At 61.9% G+C, this 18,131-nt stretch overlaps 2 protein-coding genes across 6 annotated transcripts in view; one reads left to right on the forward strand and one right to left on the reverse strand.

Annotated features, from left to right (window-relative positions):
- Positions 1 to 3,999: 3,999 nt before the first annotated feature.
- The window catches only part of KLHDC4 (kelch domain containing 4), a 70,740-nt gene continuing 56,608 nt past the window's right edge, over positions 4,000 to 18,131 (reverse strand). Inside the window, exons 12-13 of one of the 3 annotated variants that reach the window (XR_016391053.1) lie at positions 10,271 to 12,058; positions 4,000 to 10,076 (exon numbers count right to left, since the gene is read on the reverse strand). Coding sequence is in view for 1 of the 3 variants with exons in the window: in XM_089903390.1 (XP_089759516.1) it covers positions 11,796 to 12,058 (263 nt within the window). In the remaining 2 variants the exon portion in view is untranslated. Of the gene's footprint in view, positions 12,059 to 18,131 lie in introns of all 3 variants that reach the window. The other 2 variants (XR_016391052.1, XM_089903390.1) reach the window with 2 other exon arrangements.
- LOC111179411 (junctophilin-3) lies at positions 5,740 to 17,210 on the forward strand. Of its 3 annotated transcripts, none has more exons than XR_016391055.1 (5): positions 5,740 to 6,493; positions 6,587 to 6,711; positions 7,836 to 8,689; positions 10,294 to 10,507; positions 11,278 to 17,210. XR_016391055.1 is itself a non-coding variant. In XM_089903393.1 (4 exons), the coding sequence occupies exons 1-4, from the start codon at positions 6,381 to 6,383 to the stop codon at positions 10,372 to 10,374; spliced, it is 1,173 nt and encodes a 390-aa protein (XP_089759519.1). In that variant the 5' UTR covers positions 5,740 to 6,380; the 3' UTR covers positions 10,375 to 10,904. The 3 variants fall into 3 exon arrangements, 1 of the variants encoding a protein (XP_089759519.1); XR_016391054.1 differs by lacking the exon at positions 11,278 to 17,210 and adding an exon at positions 10,604 to 10,904; XM_089903393.1 differs by lacking the exon at positions 11,278 to 17,210 and having other exon boundaries at positions 10,294 to 10,904.

Here is an 18,131-nt window from a genome sequence, read left to right on the forward strand (position 1 = left end):
TCTTAGAACAGTGTGGATCAACCTCAGTTAAGCTGTTATAAAAACAGAGGGAACAGGCCAGTGGTTACGAGGTCCAGACACCATGTCTCCAGCATGACCTGACAGGAAGACAGCATGAGCTCTGGAGGACAGGGGCCGGCGTCCCCTTTGTCCAGGGGCTGTGGGGACCAGAGATGGACGTGGAGCCGGGTCACGGCCTTGGGCAGCAGGGGCAGGGCTGCGGGCTGTCGGGCAGACTGGGCCTCGTCCCTCCTTCCTTGGGGCACCAAGGACCTCTGGGCCTGTCGAGGAGACCTTGGCACCGAGGGCTTCACGCCCAGCCTGACGGCCCCAGTTGGAACCACATGTGGGGTTCTTGAGGCTGCTGCGGGACCCTGCAGGGCCGTCAGGAGGCGGAACAGGGCAGGTGGGACCCCACAACACCTGACTTCAGTTTGGAGCCTTTCCCCCTAAATGTGCCCAAGGCACATCTGCACCTCTGAAAGACGGTCGATCACGTGGCCAGAGAAATGTGTGTACCTGTCCCACCCTCAGCCCCAGGCCTGGCCCTAAAGCGCCACCCAGGCAGGTGTGCAAAACTGCTGCTTCCCGAGCAGAGGAAACCTCCCCAGCTGTGCCTGTACCTCCCGCTCCCTGGGAGCCCCGTCCCTGTCCCCGCAGCGCAAGCACTGCCCCTTGCTGCCTGCGGTGCGACCTGGGGCTGCTCTAACTAGCGGCCCCAAGCCGGGGCGCAGTCTGGAGGTTACGAGTCTGAGGCCCGCCTGTGGGCGGGGCCGTGCTCCCTGCAGAGGCCCCGGGGGAGGGTCCCTCCTGCCTCTTCCAGCTCCTGGGCGCCCCGGCGTATCCCCCGCCAATCTCTGCCTCTGCCTTCATACGGCCTCTTCCCCATGGAAGGACGTGTGTCATTGGATTCAGGGCCGCTCTTGTCCAGCGTGACCCCATCTTAACTAATTGCATCTGCACAGGCCCTATTTCCAGATAAGGCCACGTTCGCAGGCTCTGGGTGGACGTGAATTTGCTGGGGATGCTATTCACCCCAGTACAGGCCCTTCCCAGGCAGATGCTCACGACAGCCTGTGTCACTCACCCTCTGGATCGATCACTTGTGGACTCGTGGCACCTTTTCGAGCTAGAAGAGAACTTGGATCCTCGATTGGGCCGAACCAGCAAAGGGACGTGGATGCCCAGACCCTGTGCCTCGGTTTCCTCACTTGTCAGTGAGAAGCGATCCCCACACCGACCTCAGGGTCGTCACGGACGTGGAAACGAGCCGGACTGTTGGCCGCCAACAGGTGTCATGACGCAGCATGTGACAACTCCTAACCCCGGGCGTCCCAGCATGCACACAGTAGGCGCTCAGCAAGTGCTGAATTGAATCTGGACGTGAATGGGCGGGAAGGGGGCCTCTCTTCGGAGATCCCAGGGACTGTTTTAGCCCCTTGGTGACCAGCACTGGTGACAGCTGCCTGGAGGCTGCGTCCCCTGAAAACCAGGATGGGGTATCACAGACCCGGCTGGAGGAGTGGGCTCAGGTTGGAGGAGAAACAAGGAACGGGGCGAGGAGAGAAGGTCAAGTGTGGATTGGGTCAGGGAAGGTGGCGGCCACGAGTGGGACGGCACGCCCCGACTGGGGCAGAGGAGAGCTGGAGGGCCCGGGGCGGCACTGCGGGCGGGCACACCTCGATCCGGGTGCAGGAGCGCGTTGACTGGGTTCACCGCGTGTCGGCAGAGTGCGGGGCTGGCTGCAGATGTGCAGTAGCCGCTGGGCAGGAGCGGCCAGGAAAGACCTAGGCTCCCACTTTCCTGCAGTGGTTCTCCGAGTGGGGCCCCCAGACCACCAGCAGCTTCACCCAGGGGTGCTAGGAATGCAGGTTCCCGGGCTCCGCCCCAGACCTGCCGAGTCAGACACTTGGAGGGGCGAGGCCATCTAGGGTTTTATCACACCCGTTGCCAAATAAGGTCACACTCCCCGGTTCCCGGATGGACAAAGTTTGGGAGGGACACAGGCAGGTCACCGCACAGCCCACCCGTCCAACCATCTGACACGCCTGTGGCTTTGTCTCGTGCAGCCCTGTGGTTGGCTATCCGTCCCCTGCGCCGTCTATGGGAGATGGTGTCCCACGTTGGAGGGGGCCCTGCCCGCCTTGCCCCCTGGTCGGCAGGAACGCAGGGCCCTCCTCTCGGGGAACCGGGGGTGCAGGCACTGCCGGGCACGCCGGTGGAGCTGCCGTCAGGAGGTGGGGGCCGGGGGCTCGCAGGCCGGCTCACAACGCTGGCCCGACCCTCCTCGGTGTCCCCGGAGGGACCGGTGCCCAGGGGAGCCGTTACCTGGCTGCCGGCCGAGTCCTGCAAGTCTCACTTCAGGGGAGCGTTCGCGATGCCTCGGGAGGTTTCTTCTCTATTAAATGCAGTCGCCTTGATTTAATTTTATTTCAGGGTTGCCGCAGCATGTTCTTTTTATATACGTGTGAACGTGTATGTGTAAATATACGTATGATGTTGGGGAATTAACGGCCGTGTGTTTTTACTAAGCAAAGCTGCGGGAACCAGATCGTGGCCCCTTCGATCCCTCGGGCTGTGTGTGTGTGTGTGTGTGCGTGCACGTGTGTGTATGAGGGGGCGTCCCGAGCAGGCGGGCGCAGCGGGCCCTCCTCTCTGGGAGCCAACGGTCGACCAAATGGGAACCAGATCTGGGGATTGGGGCTCGGCCACACCCACCACGCTGGCTTTGAGGACCGGGCCCAAGTCAGGCGTCCACGCAGCCATCTGAGGGCGGCGACCCGGCTCTCACTGTCCAGCAGGGCCTCCCTAGGAGCAGACCAGCCCCGTCCAGGGCAGTCAGCTGGGCAGGAGGCGCCTTTGTTTTTATTTCCGAGGGTTCGGGACAAACAGGGAAGCACGTGCTGTGAAAGCTGGGCCTCTGTCGGCCTTTTGGACGAACCCCTCCCTGGAGAGACTGCTGTGTCTGAGCCACGTGTCCATCAGGGACAGAGGGGACGGCACACGTGTTTACATGCGTGCCATTGGGACGTGTGTGCAGAAATGCGCTGGAACGATGCCTGTTAGCCTGACCTTTGAAGGGATTTAAGCTGGGTTCTTCGAGATGGGCGCTTATTTAGGGAATGTTCTCTGAGCGAGGAGCCATCAAACCCACTACTTCAAAGCACACAGACCCTCGCTCACGTCCCCGTCCCCGTCCCCGTCCCTCCGTCCGGCACGCTGCACTTGGCCGTCGCTCTGAAGGCTCCGACTACCCGCCGGCCCCCCAGCGTCCCTGCAGTCCGGCCCCGCCTCTGCCGGTCGCGTTCCTGCCACCCCATCCCTTTGCGGGGGTCGGTCCTTCCTACCTCTTGGTCCAGAGCCCCATCTGGGCTCCACAACCATCAGCACTTGCGCTTTCGGAACAGTAACTGTCAGGTGTAGGGACCTGCTGTTAGCAGGCGCCAGGGAACGCTCCCGGGGGTGTAGGGGGGTGGGAAGGGGTGTCGGCCCCAAGCCACCCAACCTACATGGAGCTGCGCTGGCCCCTCCCAGGCCCACGGTGCTGGTCTCTGGGTCGTTCCAGCCTTTTGCATTTGGCACTGAACTCACCCTGCAGGGCCCCACGTCCTGCACTGGGGGTCTTTACGGGAAGCCCCCCCACCCCGCCCCCGAAACTTTGAGGCCCAGAAACTTCATCCACGCCCAGAGCCCGGCCCGGCCACCTCTCTCCTGAGCCAAGGGTTTGATTTTGTCTGGCAAGTGCCCTGAATGGCATCAACGCCGTTCCGTGCTTGCCTTGGCCCCTGGGGAGCTCAGAGCCCTCCTGGTGCCCTGGGCCCTCCAGCACCCACTCTGTACTCACCCCTGGCTTCCATCCTCCCGCCTGACCTTAAGATACTCCGCTGTCAGTGCACGCGTCGGCCTGCTCTTGAGACCGCGAGGTGGCGTTTCGGAGGGGGCTCTGAGCAGCTCGTTTTTTATGTCTCAGGGCAGAAAGAATTCAACGAGAGGCAAAGCGATAGATAGGAAGTGATTTATTAGAATAAGACACTTGTGAGGCTTGCGGGCGGGCGGGCGAGAGGGTGCTGTACCCAGAACTCAGTGGGCTAGTTTTATAATCAAAGGAAAAGTGAGGGAGGCGGCAGGGAGGGTGAAGACCACCTTCCTCCTCATTCTTGATGTCACAGTCCCATCCTCTCCCACGTCCGGCAGGGGAGTTTCCTCATCTCTACATGGTCAAGCCGGGACTGTCACGGCACAATGAAAATGAGCAAAAAGGTGGTAGCGTATACACTAAAAATGGTAAATCATCTCAGGTTTTAGTATAACGTCGCCTTTTCCTTATATTTTCGTCTTTGGCGCACACAGAGGAGCGTGTCCTCGGAATCATTAACTTACTGAGCTCACTGGGCAGGATGTGGGTCTCGTGGCGCCACTGTGTTACTGTTTGGGGGCATGTCTCATGCTCCTGTTGCGTGGTTTTGTTGCTAAGCAAACCTGCTTTCTTGAGTGATCATTAACTCACAGGGTCTCCCATGCTTTTCTCTTTACTTAAAATCCCCTGTGGGATTAACTATCGAACCACCTATTTCGTCCCTTTCCTCTGTTCCGTGCCACTCTTAGGGCTACCAGACAACTGCTCTGATGACGGGTGTGCTGGGGACGCGACAGCCCTGTCCCCCTCAGCCTCCCCGGACCTCCCGTCCTCACAGCCTCCTCACTCGGGGTGCCTCCACCGCTAGGTGCACGGCCCTGACACGTTTACTTCTCGGGGTTCCGTTGTCTGTGACGGAAGCACACTGCATCCCGAGGGCTGGGCCCGTCCCAGACACGGTCTCCGAGGGCCTGCTGGAGGCTCAGGGTGGATGTCACCAGCTTTGGGGACGCCCCGTCTGGTCAGCCGTGATGCTCATCTACCAGCCGACGACCCCGGGTCCCCGGGATCAGACAGCACAGCGTGGCAGGGCACTCGGCTCAGACCCCAGGAGCAGCTCCGGGACTGGCACCGCCGTGTGGCTGGGAAGCGGGGTGGGCGCCGTCTCCGTGCAGCAATGGGAGGGGCTTTGTCAGCGCTGAATTGTGGCTCAGACCCCTGGTGCTGGGGGTGCAGGCGGGAGTGACTGCCCTGGGGATGGGGCTCTTTCTGGGGTGGTGGGAAGTGTGAGAACTAGACAGAGGTGGTGGCTGCATGGCCTGTGGACGTGCTGGATGCCTCTGACCGGGGACCTCCCAGGTGGTGCACCTTGTGATGTGCATTTCACCCCAGTCAACTCAGTCGTGCATGAAATGTCCACAACAGGCAGCTCTACTGATTGCCTAGGGCTGGTGGGGAGGCTTTGGGGGAAATGGGGGTGATTAATAAAGGTAATGGGGTCCTTTGGGGGTGATGGAAAGTTCTAAAATCGGCGAGGGTGATGGCTGTACAGCTCCGCGAACAGACTAAAACCCCCTGAATTGTATGCTTGAGAGGGGTGAGCTGTATGCTCTGTGAGTTACATCTCAATAAACCGTTACTACCAAAGCCAAACCCATGGCACGTTCTGGAAAAGCCACATCATCCAGCAGAGGCGAGCTCGGGCCCACGAGCTGGTTCTGGGCCGAGCTAGGGCCGTGCCGTGACAGAGCGCCTCTCGGCTGCGGAAGCCGCCCTGCGGGAAGAGAACCAGGTCGACCCGTCCGGGTGCTTCGGGCACCCAGTCCTGCCCCCTGAAGGGCCTCACACGGACTCAGCTGGGGAGGGGCAGCTGAGCGCCCGGCGGGAGGTTGTGCTGCTGGAAGCGTCAGGGCGGTGTCATCGGCTCATTTGGATTCGCGGCCCCGTGTCCACCCGGGGGTGTGCCCCGCCCAAGAGCAGTGCCACCACTGGCTCTGTCCATCGCCCCCACAGCTGCTAAGCGGCGTCGGGCCTCATCCCGGGCCACAGACTCGCAGACCAGGGCTCAGACTTCACCACGCACACCGGACTGGTGACACCAGCTTCCAGGGGACAGGGTTGGGCTGAAGAACTGCTTGGCCGGGGGCCCAGGTGCAGGGCGCTGGGACGAGCGAGGCCCCTTCACACAGGACGGCAGGAGGCTGGGCAGGCCAGGGCGGGCCGTGCGCGCCGTACTCCTCGTGCCCTGCGCCCTCTTCTGAGGGCGGGCTGGTCCTGCCGTCGAGCCCTCCCCTTCCTGCCCGAGGCTGGCCAGTTGCTCACCCTGGAGGGTGGCCCGCTCTGCCCACAGTGGGGGGGGAGACACAGCCGCCCCCAGACGGTCATCTCTGGTCGGGTCCACATGGAGCACCTGCCCGCCCCCGGAGGTTCAGAGATGAGTCAGTCACGGGTTGCGGTCTCTAGCCTGTAGCCAGGCCAGGGGACGGAGGGAGCCTCCTGGCGGCAGGACCTGGGCTCACCCCGGATGAAGACAGCCCAGGCTAGGCAGGTCCTGCTCTCGCTCGGGGGCGGTCTGCTCCATGCTCAGAACAGCTGGCGGGCACCCTGGCCTGGGCGGTGCCCGGGGACGTTTGCCGAGTGAGTGAGGTCTCGGGCATCCTGTCCCGGCCCCTCTGCTGCAGCCACCCCCCACCCCGTGCCTTCACCGCCCTCCCTGTCTCTCCTGCCCAGGACCTCCCACTCCCGGGCCAAGGCCGAGGCGGCCCTCACCGCGGCTCAGAAGGCCCAGGAGGAAGCGCGCATCGCCAGGATCACTGCCAAAGAGTTCTCCCCTTCCTTCCAGCACAGGGAAAACGGTGAGTTCCGGTGCCGCTGGGGGCAGGGCAGCCGAGGGGGGGGGGTGTCCCAAGGCACATCCGACGGTTCCGCCCCGCAGCCGCCATCAGCCCACTGCCTCCCTCCGTCTGCTTCTCCCCCGAGACTGTGTGTGCACTCCTCCCCCTAGGGTTATGCTAGAACCTGTGTGACTGCTCTGTCTGACGAGGCTGCTGCCCGCCAGGCCGGGACTGCGGCCACAGGTCTGCATCCATCCTTAGCTTCACCTCGTCTCACCCGATCCATCAGCAGCCACGCGTGACTGGCAGTGGCCAAGTCGGTCAGCACAGCTCTGGGACACTGGGGGGCGGGCCTCCTGCCTGTCCAAGGGGTGGGGCTGGAAGGAGCTAGAAGCCACCGAGAGTCAGCCAGACCCGAGGCCCTCGTCCCCCCTTGGGGGACGGGCCTGAGGGTGGCAGGGAGGCTGGAGCAGGGACGTCATTGATCCAAGAGGCCCGCTGAGGCCGCGATCCTCCCAGCCCGACGCGCCGCCCCACCTGGGTCAGGCTTCCCAGAGCGAGTGGAAGCCTCGCGAGGTTGGGGGTGGAGTGTGTCCCGGGACCACGCCCTGAGCTCTCCTCCCAGAGCCTGCAGTTCTTGGCCCTGCTGGTAGGATCCCTGGGCTTTGGCGCAGCCTTGAGAACCACAGGACCCAAGATAGGGAACAGAAGCGTTCGAATTCAGCCACAAACACTCCATGTCCTGCCTTGTAGAAGGTCACCTAGCACGAGATGTTTTTCTTATCGTCAGGAGGGGTCCGCGGGCGTGGGACCTCAGAATCCCCGAGCAGGCCAGGCCAGCACGTTCTCGGGCCTTGGGTCACCCCTGCAGCCGGGGGCATGGACCAGAACTGTCCACCCTGCCCGTCCCAATCTGGTCATCCTTGAAGTGCCCACAGAGGGGAATTGGAGGGTCTATTAGGGGCTTTGGGAACACTGCCCTCCCACTTCCTTCGCCCCATAGCCCGCTGGTGGGCAGCGAGGGCCCTGGCTACCTGCCACCATAACCCAGTCCTGGTCCCCTGCCATCCTCAGGTGAGACTGGGCCTCCACACAGAACACCCAAGTAACCCGCCTCTGTGCTCCCCATCTCGTCCCTGATCCAGGGCTCGAGTACCAGCGGCCGAAGCGGCAGCGTTCCAGTGACGACATCGAGGTCATCTCTGCCGGGACACCCTTACAGCAGGAGAGCCCAGAGCTGTACCGCAAGGGCACCACCCCCGACGACAGCCCCCTGCAGAGCTTCCCCGCCAGCCCCACGGCCACCCCTCCACCGGCCCCCGCCTCGAGGAACAAGGTGGCCCACTTCTCCCGGCAGGTCTCGGTGGACGAGGAGCGGGGTGGGGACATCCAGATGCTCCTGGAGGGCCGGGGAGGGGACTGCGCCCGGAACAGCTGGGGAGAGGAGAAGGCTGGGGGCTCCAGGGGCGTCCGCAGCGGCGCCCTCCGCAGTGGCCAGCCCGCGGAAGCCTTCCGGGCCCGGGGCCCAGGCCACAGGCAGCCCAGCAACCCCAAGCCCCGGGAGCGGCGGACGGGGTCCCCCACCACATTCTCCTGGACTTCCCACCACCGGGCCGGCAACCCCGGCCCGGGGAGCACCAAGCTGCTGGAGCTGGACGAGGAGAAGCTGAGCAACTACGAGATGGAGATGAAGCCCCTGCTGAGGATTGACTCGTACACGCAGGAGGTGCACCCCCCGAAAAGACGCTACAGCAAGGGGGGCACCGACGACCGGGGCTTCGGGGCCCAGAGACTGCGGTCCAAGTCCCAGAACAAGGAGCATGCCAGGCCGGCCTTGTGCGCGGAGCCCGCGGTTCAGAGGCTGGAGAGCCTGCGGCTGGGGGACCGGGCGGAACCCCGGCTGCTGCGCTGGGACTTGACCTTCTCTCCGCCCCAGAGGTCCTCACCGGTGGCGCTGGAATCAGACGAGGAGAACGGGGATGAGCTCAAGGCCAGCACGGTGAGTGGACGCTAGCGGTCTGGGGCCTGAGAGCCTGGCCCCCTGGGTCTTCCCCGACCCTCCAGCTCTCAGGACCCTCCTCTGTAGGAAGCCCACACGGGTGCGGGCTGTACTGCCTTGGACGGGTCCCTGTGAGGGCTACTCCCAGGCGCCATCCTTTCAGCAAGGGCACTTGGGTGGTTTTGGAAGCTCCCCAAAGGAAACGGGGCAGCATGGGACCCCGCCCTTGCCCCCAGACCTCCTCCTGCTGATCAGGATGGTCCTCACCTTGGAGGAACGTCCTGCGTCCTGGAGGGAAACACAGAGGCCAGAGCCGGCAGGACACACGCGGGTCTGGCTCCCATGTGGGCGAGAGGGACAGAGTCCCCCAGGCCTGTGGGATCAGACGCGCGGGGTGGGGCCGTGACTCGCCTCGTGGGTGAGACCCGCCCTTGGCGCACTCCTCCCATGGAGGGCGGGTGGTGTTGAGGAAAGAACAGAGATCCTGGGCCAGGCTGAGGGCTGGGGCTCTTGCACCCAGGGGACACCTCCTGACCCCTGGCCTACCGGCTCCCACCCATAAGCACTCCCCACTCCCTGGACCGAATGGCAGCGGGAATGGCCCGTGAAATGCCTTCTCAGCCCCACGGCCCAGCGCTGACGCCCTGTGCTAACGGCCATCAGGCCCCTCACCCGCTGGTGGGGCACAGCGTGCTCGGCCCCATTTGAACACGAGGAAACCAGAGGGCCTGCCTTGCGGGGCATCCCCACGGGGCCCTCTGGGACTCAGCACCTGCCAGGCGGACCCCGGGGCCGAGAAACTTTCTGTTGGAAGGTGGCCCTCGAGGCCACTGTGAGCATCCGTCTGGGAGGCGGGCTAGCTCCTGTGACGCGCCTGCCCTCTCTGAACCCAGGTGCTCCCGCTGGGACCTAGATACCAGCTCTATTCCAGAAACGCGTGTGGTGTGTGCGCGCACGTGGGTATTTTAGGAAGCCGAATGATGGGCAGGGTGGGAGATGCAGGAAGGGGTTCTATATTTAGCTCGCTGAACCGTGTTGTGGCTTTAAGACCTCTTCAAGCGCGTCTTGGGTGCTTTAAAACAACGCTGCTGCGGGCAGCGGCACGAGCACGTGGCCACCTCCAGCCGGGCATGTACTCACCGCTGAGTGGTTCCACGGGAGGGGGCTTCCAGCAGAGGCCCAGGGTGGTCGGGACAGCTGGTGCCCCTCATCCTTGTCCAGCACCGTGGCCTCGGCACCGTCACCGCAGAGGCTCAAGGACAGCGGGTTCGGGGTGGGGGAGAGGCTGTGGTCCAAGGGCCAGGTGGGCTCGTGCCCCAGGAGAGCAAGGGGCTCCCGGCGGCTGCGCAGCTCCTGGGCAGTTGTTCACTGAACCGAGAGGGCTCACCTGGCGTCCCAGGTGTGCAGAGCTCAGGTGGTTATGCTGGGACCCAGGCGTGCAGGTCTGAAGGGGTCAAAGCCTCAAGGACTCCACACAGAAGCTCGTGGGAGCCTCTGACCACTGCCTGAGCCTTGCGTTCCCCCGACCCTCTGGGAAGCCCTAGTTTCGCTCAGGAGGAGGGGGTGTGGCCTGGGGCTCACCTCCTCTTCTGCTTCTGTTCCAGGGCTCGGCGCCTATCCTGGTGGCCATGGTGATCTTGCTAAACATCGGAGTCGCCATTTTGTTTATTAACTTTTTCATCTGAGGAGATTGTCGCATTAGCAAAAGCAGCTGGTGTACAAACGGGGGACATTAAAAGCAGAACGACAGAAGGGAAGGCTCGTAGCTCGGACACCCAACGACAACTTCCTGGTCTTCTCACAGAACCACGTGATTGGGTATTACTCACAGTTTGCCTTTTTTTCTGGGTCATGTTTTTTGGATTTTAGCCAAAATTCTTTGCTTGTATAACACTCTGCTGTGTGGCATGGCAGAAGGAGGCCAGCACGCCGACCCTCCAGCTTGACGTGGAAAGAGAAGGGATCCCGGCAAATCAATGGCAAAAAATACAGTCACCACCATCATCACACCCCCGTCTGGGACGTGGAAAAGGAGGCAACCAGAGGCAGAGCCCCTGGAGCGTCCGACGGCTAGTGGGTGGCAAGCCCTGGCGTGAGGCACGGGAGAGGGCGCCCGCTCCAGCTGGTAGTGGCCTGGGCCTTTTTCATCTGTGCTGCACACTTACTTCCTTAGGGAAGCAGAGACCTGCTTTCTCTTCTGCCCATGAAACGACCACAACCCGGCCCTCCTGCAGCCCCGACACTGAGTCTTAAGGCAAAGTCCTTCTTTTCCCCACTGTCTCCCCCACCCCAACCCCAGACCCCAGGGCTGCTGTGCTGTGGGCATCCAGGGGGCTGGCACCAGGGCCAGGGAGCACTGCGGGCATGGGGAGGGCCTCACTGGACAGCCTGCCGTCGGGCCTGGGCTCAGAGCACGCGGCGTTTCTGCACTGCGGATGCAGGCTGTGCTTCCAGGCTGTCAGATGTCCGCGGCCCCGACGGCCCTCACACGATGTCGTCCTCTCAGTGTGTCACTGAGCCCACGGGTTTTCACATTCTTGTCCTGTGCCTGCCTCGACTTCCCTCACAGATATGCATATTTCTTCCAGATGCCTCACCCATACTCGGGAGCTGGTCGGGTGCCAGGACAGGAATGTGTTTGAAACCCGGTGGCTTGACAATTCCTGAGAAATCATGACATATCCATCTCCAAAATATGCAACATACCTTGTTTCAATCCAACAAAACCAGGTTCCTGGTGTGTCTGCCCTTCCTGCCAGCGTTGTCCCACCGTCCAAACAAAAGAATAAGGTCCCGGACTGTCTGGATGCCCCGTGGTCCCAGCCATGGAGCAGCCCCGGCCACGTGCATGGATGTGTCTGTGGGGCCCGGGCACGTCCAGACGGGGCCCCTGCACCCACGCCTGGGAAGGTCCTGGGCACGGCCGTCCGTGGACCCTGCCTTGCTTTGCTTATGTTCAGCTGTTTCTCTGCTACCTTTCGAGCAGATTTCTTTACTACACTGCACTGGATTGCTATATTTTTAACCAGAAATAAACTAAAGATTAGAGCATGTTCCCGTTAAATTCAGTTTTTTTTTCTGTTACATACTCACCCCCCGACCCTTCTCACAGTTTGGTTGCGTTTGGGGGGTCTCCTTTCAGGGAGTGGGGACACAGGAGAGGGAGGGAGGATCCACAGGAAATACGTCTCTCATGATGATACTTTCTAAAGGGGTATTCCATGTTTTTGTACATCTTACTTCCCGTTCCTTTTTTACAACTGCGTGGTTGCCGCAGCCCTGGAGTGAACCAAATAAACATGCCTGCTCCTCGCAGCTCTCTGCGTCGTCCGTGCTGGGTGTGTGGCTTGTGATTCTGTCTGCAACGCGCTGTGAAGATTAGAAAGACTTCTGTGCATTCCAGTAACTGCAACACAAAATGGTACCTACACAGGCAGGTTGCATCCTCACACGTGAGCACACACCGTGAGGTAACGTAGCTACACAGAAAAGCAACAGCACAAATGCCCATCACTCGAGGCAAGCAGTGGTTTCAGGGCTGGGGGCTCAGGGCTGGCCAGCGTCCCACCATTTGTCTGGCTGCCAGTAACACAACTGAAAACCAGAGCAGCACCCACCTTACTGCCACTTCCCTACACCTGGGTGAATTCCGAGTGGATTCCACCGAGACCACGATGTACTGGGTCTGAGAGGCCCTAAAAGCTAGTTTTTACCTGGTTTCCAGAGCAGGCTGCCCTGCACACAGGCCTAAAGCTTTCGCTCAGCCTGGCCAGTCTTTCCTACCTGCCGGAGGCCAGGGTTACCGGCAGGCGCGCCCGTGAACCCCTCTGGGCCAGGCTGGCTGACCCCGCTTCTGGCCGGACGCCTTCCTGGTGGACACGCGGGACAGGGCAAGAACAGATGCTGTCGCGAGGCCCTAGTGGCGCGGAGCGCTGACAGGTTTTAATTAATCCCAGAGCAACCCCATGAGAGTCATCTTCTCTCCTAACAGCTGCTTCTGTGCTCGAGATGTGAAAACCAGAGGCAGAGAAACTGAGTTACCTGAGCTGAGCCGGGGAGCGGGGGGACAGGCCACCCCCCGCCGCCCAGCCATCCCCCACCCCCAGCCTGGGAAGCTGCACCCGCACCTCACCTGCGAGAGCGGGAGAGGACGCTGCACAGGGTATGCGACACCTGCACCCAAACGACTGACGAGGAAGACGGTGCCCATGCAGAAAAGCTCAGCATGGCCACGAGAACACAATGCCCGCGGCTGAAGCCACTCCAGGGGAGGGCGGAGAGGGCTCCAAACACAAGGACTTCCCACACCCCGTCTAACAGCCATAAGCCCATTTCTCTGTTAGACGCCCTCTGGGTGGGGCGTGGGAGGATGACAGGCACTCTCCTACACGCACGAAGACCACGGCTCCCCCGGGCTGCACGGAGAACGCGGTGCGGGTCCCACAGACTCCCGCCGGGCCCGGCAAACATCCAACGCCCAGCCTGGCCATCAGAGTGCTCCCTTTCATCTCAAGAGCCCCACTTTGGACAGGAAGTTATACAGCCGCCCCATTTAAAAACCAAAGGGCGTTCCCGAGCCCAGGGGAGAGACCCAGGCAACAAGCCCAAGACGCTCTGGACCGCTGGAGCAGACGAACATTCAGGAAAGTGAATGAAATGAACTGTGTCTGGTTTTCACCCTTTTCTTAGCTTGGGTACCACCCCCCTGGGTCCTCCAGGCGTCCTGGGGGGAGGCCCACCCACTCTGGACCGAGCTCAGCTCAGCCTTACAGGTCTCGTCTCCAACGCTCCACGCCTTTCGTCTCAGAAATTTACCGTGAAGGTGCCTCCCAGACGTCACGACCTCTCTTCTCACTGCCACGTGGGCCGCCCACCCACGGACGGCATCCAGCTTGTCCCGTCGTGACATCGAGTCAGCACCACGACAGTCACTGTTGATCTTTCCAGGGACGAGGATTTGCTGCTGGTCAGCGAAGGAGGAGGCTCAAGAGTCCAGATGAGGGCGCAGGAGTGAGGGGGGTGCCGGGCTCGGGGCCTGGTCAGTCTCGCTCTCCTGCCCAGGGCTGTCCAGGTGTCAGGAAACGGGCAGGAAGCAAACACTGAAAAACCACCGGCCCCAAGTGCCAACTAGTGTCACTAACGCAGCCTTAAAAGAAGAAAAAGTGCAGCTGCCTTCGTGTAAGACCACAGAACGAAGCCGCTCCTGTACAGCACGCCCGCGAGCCCGGACAACGTGACCTCAAGGACGTGGACCACCCTCCAGGGTGGGTACGAGGCGCCGGGCACCGAGATGCTGGGGCCCGTCCTCCAGCAGGGGCTGCCAGGCGCCCAGGGGACCAGCAGGAAGGAGGCGGCCGCACGGGGGGGCCCAAAGCAGGCGGACACCCGAGGGCGACGGAAGCAATGCCTAACGCTCCCCAGACACGGCGCGTGCGTTAGCACAGACGGAGCTTCTGGAGTCCGCTTCCACCCCAACGTGGAAGAGCCTGGGATGCAAACGGGCAACACATTTTGTTCCAGATCGTCCCCCACCTCAGGGAAGCAGGCACCCCCGGGGGTGGATCACAGTGTGGACGCAGCCAGCCCCGGGCGAGCCTGGGTGAGCAGGCCCAGGCCTGGATCTGGGGCAGCAGCCCTCTCGCGCCCACCTCGCTGCCCCCAACACACACCTCTCACGGTACGCTGGGGCTCACACGGCTATCACGTGTGCACACCCTTCCCGTCCTGTCACAGGTGGGTGCAGGTCTCCAGTGTGCAGCCGCTGCCTGGAGGCCCCAAGGAGTGGCCGAGACGGGCCTCGGCTGGACCCTGCCCTCCACCGCCTGGCGGTTCCTCGTTCAGCCCATTTCAGTAACTCACTCCACGCCTGCCAGGACGCTCAGACACCAGGCTCCTCCTGAGAGGTCAGCGCTTGACACACCCAAGGCAGGCGCGAGAATTCCTGGTCCCTTCAGAGCAGAGCACACTGATATCCCAGGGCCTCCTGCGTGTGGACCACAGAACAGACCGAGGGTTTTCCGGCAGGTATTGTGTTCAGCCGTGACCAAGACACGGGCCTGGCCCAAGGGTGCCCCCCTCTAAGCGCCATCAACAGGACCATCAGGCAGCCAACTGCCGCTCAGTGGGTGACTCCCACCCCACACCAAGCCCGCAGAGGGCAGGCACAGGGCAGGAGGGGCCGCGCTCCACTGCCCCAGCAAGGGCTTCCCAACACTGGGAGCTGGTACGGCGAGGAGACGGGCATGAATGCAGGGGGGCAGGGTACGGCCTCCCCCCGTGCTGCTCCTGCACCCCTGGGACCCCCAGCTCTTCCCACTGGGCGCCTCGGGGAACCCAGCTCCAGTGACAGCAATGTGGCCTGCGCTCACCGCCGGGCCTGCCGTGTGGCAGTCCGCCCCGCGCTGCAGAGCCGTGGCTCACGTGTGGGCACATGAGCCCCTGATGCTGACCTGGTGCTTCCCTGACAATGTCCTCCAGCGGGACCCTGCTTATGGGTACCACCCACCATCTCCAAAGAAATGCCACCCGACGCAGCCTGACTGAAGTAAACCCACACGGTCCGTTCCGTGCGGGTGAGCCCTCACTCCAGAGGTGAAGCCACTAACCTGACACAGATGCCCTCCTGTGGATTCTCTCACACATCAGTCTCAACCTGCACTTTCTTTTCTCCCTCCTTATGTCCTGGTGCGTATAAAATGTTAATACAGGCAATCGTTTTGCACACTGACAAAAAGGCAATGTCGACTGTGTTCTGATTTTTCTCATTGATGAAGCGGTTAAAACGTTACCCTTTGCCTTTCTTCTCTTCTTTTAGCTGGAAAAATGGCTTAGTTACTTACCAAATGAAAATAACTTTCCTTAACGAATGTAACTGTTTAAATCGTACCGCTACTTCGTTCTTCACTACCTGCGAGTGAGGGACGCTGTCGAGATTACAGAAAACTTTCCCTCCTTTTGGTAATAAACGTCACCATCTGAAAGCTTGGTAACCTGCATCATCTCGGTGTAAGTCAGTGTCTTCACTGCAGATTCCTTCTATTGCCCACGTTTTGAGATGCACACACACAAACTCCTTCTCACGGAACCAGGTTTATGTTACCTGACGGCGTCGGTCTATCGTGTTTGGAGGGTCTCAGGACCCTGAGCAGCACAGCTCCGAGAGCAGGGATCTGAAATGCGCCCCTTCCCTCGCCAGCGCTGCCCCACTGGGTGCCAGCCCCTCACCGACCCGGGAGCCCACCTCGCGCCCGCTCCCCTCCGCCAGCCAACGGAGGACACAGAGGCGACTCGCAGAGGCACACTCTGCCGAGGGACCGCCCAGCAGCGTTGTTCCAAACCTATCTTAACTTTCTGAAACTTCGACAGCCTTGTGTCTCTTGGGGCGGTTACTCTTTCCTTCCGACTGGAGTCTCTCTGACCTCCACACCCTTCCCGCACCCCCATCCCTGCCCCAAGGCCGGGAGGAAACCGCCTCTCCTGCGTTCTCGGCTCAGGGCCCTGCGCTCCACGAGCTGCCCTGGTCCCGGTCCTGACCCAGGTCCAGGATCAGAGAGAGCCCCCGCTCTGCCCCCGCACAGCCTGCCGACCCGGCCTGGCCCTGGCTGCACCGCGCGGTTCCTCGGCCCCAGACGGCACACATCCGGGGGGCTCCGAGGTGAATGGCTGGGCTGGCCAGAGCCTAGATCACCTCAGCCCTGGCCCCGTGGCCACCAGCTGCGCCAGTCGGTGCCTCAGCTTCCACTGGAGGCTGTGTTCAGAGCCCTGATGACCAGGCCTGGCCTCAGACGGATCTTCCACAGAAGTGCAGGTGACCGTGGTCTAAGCTCTGGACCAACAGCTTCCACACAGCTTTGCTTTCTGACCTAAGACACCTGGGAAGACAGCAGCGAGCAGAGGCATCGCACGCCCACCCGAGCTGCAGCCACCGCGCTCCTCCAGGCAGGACCTACTGCCCCTCCCTGGCCACACTCCTCCAGTGGAAGCTCCAGGCACACTGTCACATTCTCATCCCCACACGGGGGGGGGGGGGGGTCCCTAAGCACAAGTCTCTCTCGTGTCACCTGGCCAGTGCCTGAGCGAGGCCTCAGGAGGGCCTCCTCTACCCAGTGTGGACAGCAAAGCAGCCGTTTCCCCGGCAGCCCCGCCCAGCATGTGGTCCCCCAGCACGTTTCTACTGTCACGGAGCACTGACTTCCTGCCTGCACCGACTTGGTACAAAAACCGGATGTCACGCTGCGATAAACACCACTGTCACATGCTAACAAACACGCCACAGAAGACTCTGTGAACGACAAGGATCTCCAAGCTCGCTGTGTGCTTCCCTTGATTTCTGCTCAATGCAGTCCAACCCCAAGGAATCCACCGCCTTAGACCAACCCTCTCAAATTATCTAAGCCCGACGCCGTCAGCCAGCTGAGCTGCTCCTGGGAAGCAGGGAGAAAGCAGCACAGCTATTCACACTCAAACCCCACAAAGCCCTCCAGGGGCTCTGGTGTGGTGTCTGCAGGAGTGACGGGGCCAGCTGGTGGGCACCAGCGACAGACAGAGGCAGAACCCGTCTAAAGGGGGACAGTGAGGGGGTCTTACCAACAGGTCAGCAAACCCAGGAGCAGGCAAGACAGACGTCCACTCAGGGCCCTCGCTGACCCTGAATACAGCTGTCACCCTGCTGTTTTGGCTCCAGCAATGCAGGGAACAGAGGCCTAGGGCTCTGTGCTGGCCGTCCAGGTGCCAGGAGCATTCGGTTCAGCAAACCAGCTGCCGGCAGGCAGAAGGGGGAACGGTGCGCTGGCCGCTGCCCTCCCTGGGGACCCGCAGTCCTGCACCGTACACCCACCTCTCCCTGCAACTGCCCCACCCAAGGGACGCTCTGATCACGGGGGTGACACAGCAGAGGCAGCTCCCCGTGTGGAGCCTGTGCTTGTCTTCCTGTCACTCAAACGGCGTCCTCAGCAATAACCCCGTGGACAGGACAGCAGAGCAAAGAGCAAAAGAGAAGTTTCTTCCGGGGGTTGTCATCTTTTTCTACTTCTTTGATTCCAAACTACCTTCCTTGGAGTCTCACCTGCTTGCAGGCTCCTTCCTCTGTAATAACAACGGCCCCGGGGAAAAGAAGCCTGCGTTGGGGCCGACGCTCTCCCAGCCACCTCCTCCCAAGGCAGCAGCCAAGAGAGCGGGAGCTGTACGCCTGGGCCTCGCACCGCGAGCACACAAGGCAGGTACCGGGAGGGCCTCTGTGGCCCCCGCGGGCCTGCCGTGGCATCCAGCCTGGCTTTGAGCCCTGCCCGCCTGCCCCAGCACCCACGGGGAGCCGCAAGCAAGATGCTGAAGCCGGAGCGCCTGCCCAAGCCCTGTGACCGGGACCCCCATGGGCTCTGCCAGGCCCCGTACCAGAGGGAGGCTCTGGTGGGCAGAGGCGAGGAGAGAGCTTCCTACTTCTGAT

Source organism: Delphinapterus leucas, chromosome 20 (assembly GCF_059928025.1).
Source record: "Delphinapterus leucas isolate spDelLeu-1000000601 "Yukka" chromosome 20, BTC_Dleu_Yukka2, whole genome shotgun sequence".
Classification (NCBI taxonomy): Eukaryota; Metazoa; Chordata; class Mammalia; order Artiodactyla; family Monodontidae; genus Delphinapterus; species Delphinapterus leucas.

What these genes read in the sequence shown, in the direction of transcription:
- LOC111179411 (XM_089903393.1), top strand. Translation starts at nt 6,381, where the DNA reads ATGAAGACAGCCCAGGCTAGGCAGGTCCTGCTCTCGCTCGGGGGCGGT. An exon ending in TGCCCGGGGACGTTTGCCGA is followed by an intron (nt 6,494 to 6,586) that starts GTGAGTGAGGTC and finishes TCTCCTGCCCAG; the next exon opens with GACCTCCCACTCCCGGGCCA. An exon ending in CTTCCAGCACAGGGAAAACG is followed by an intron (nt 6,712 to 7,835) that starts GTGAGTTCCGGT and finishes TCCCTGATCCAG; the next exon opens with GGCTCGAGTACCAGCGGCCG.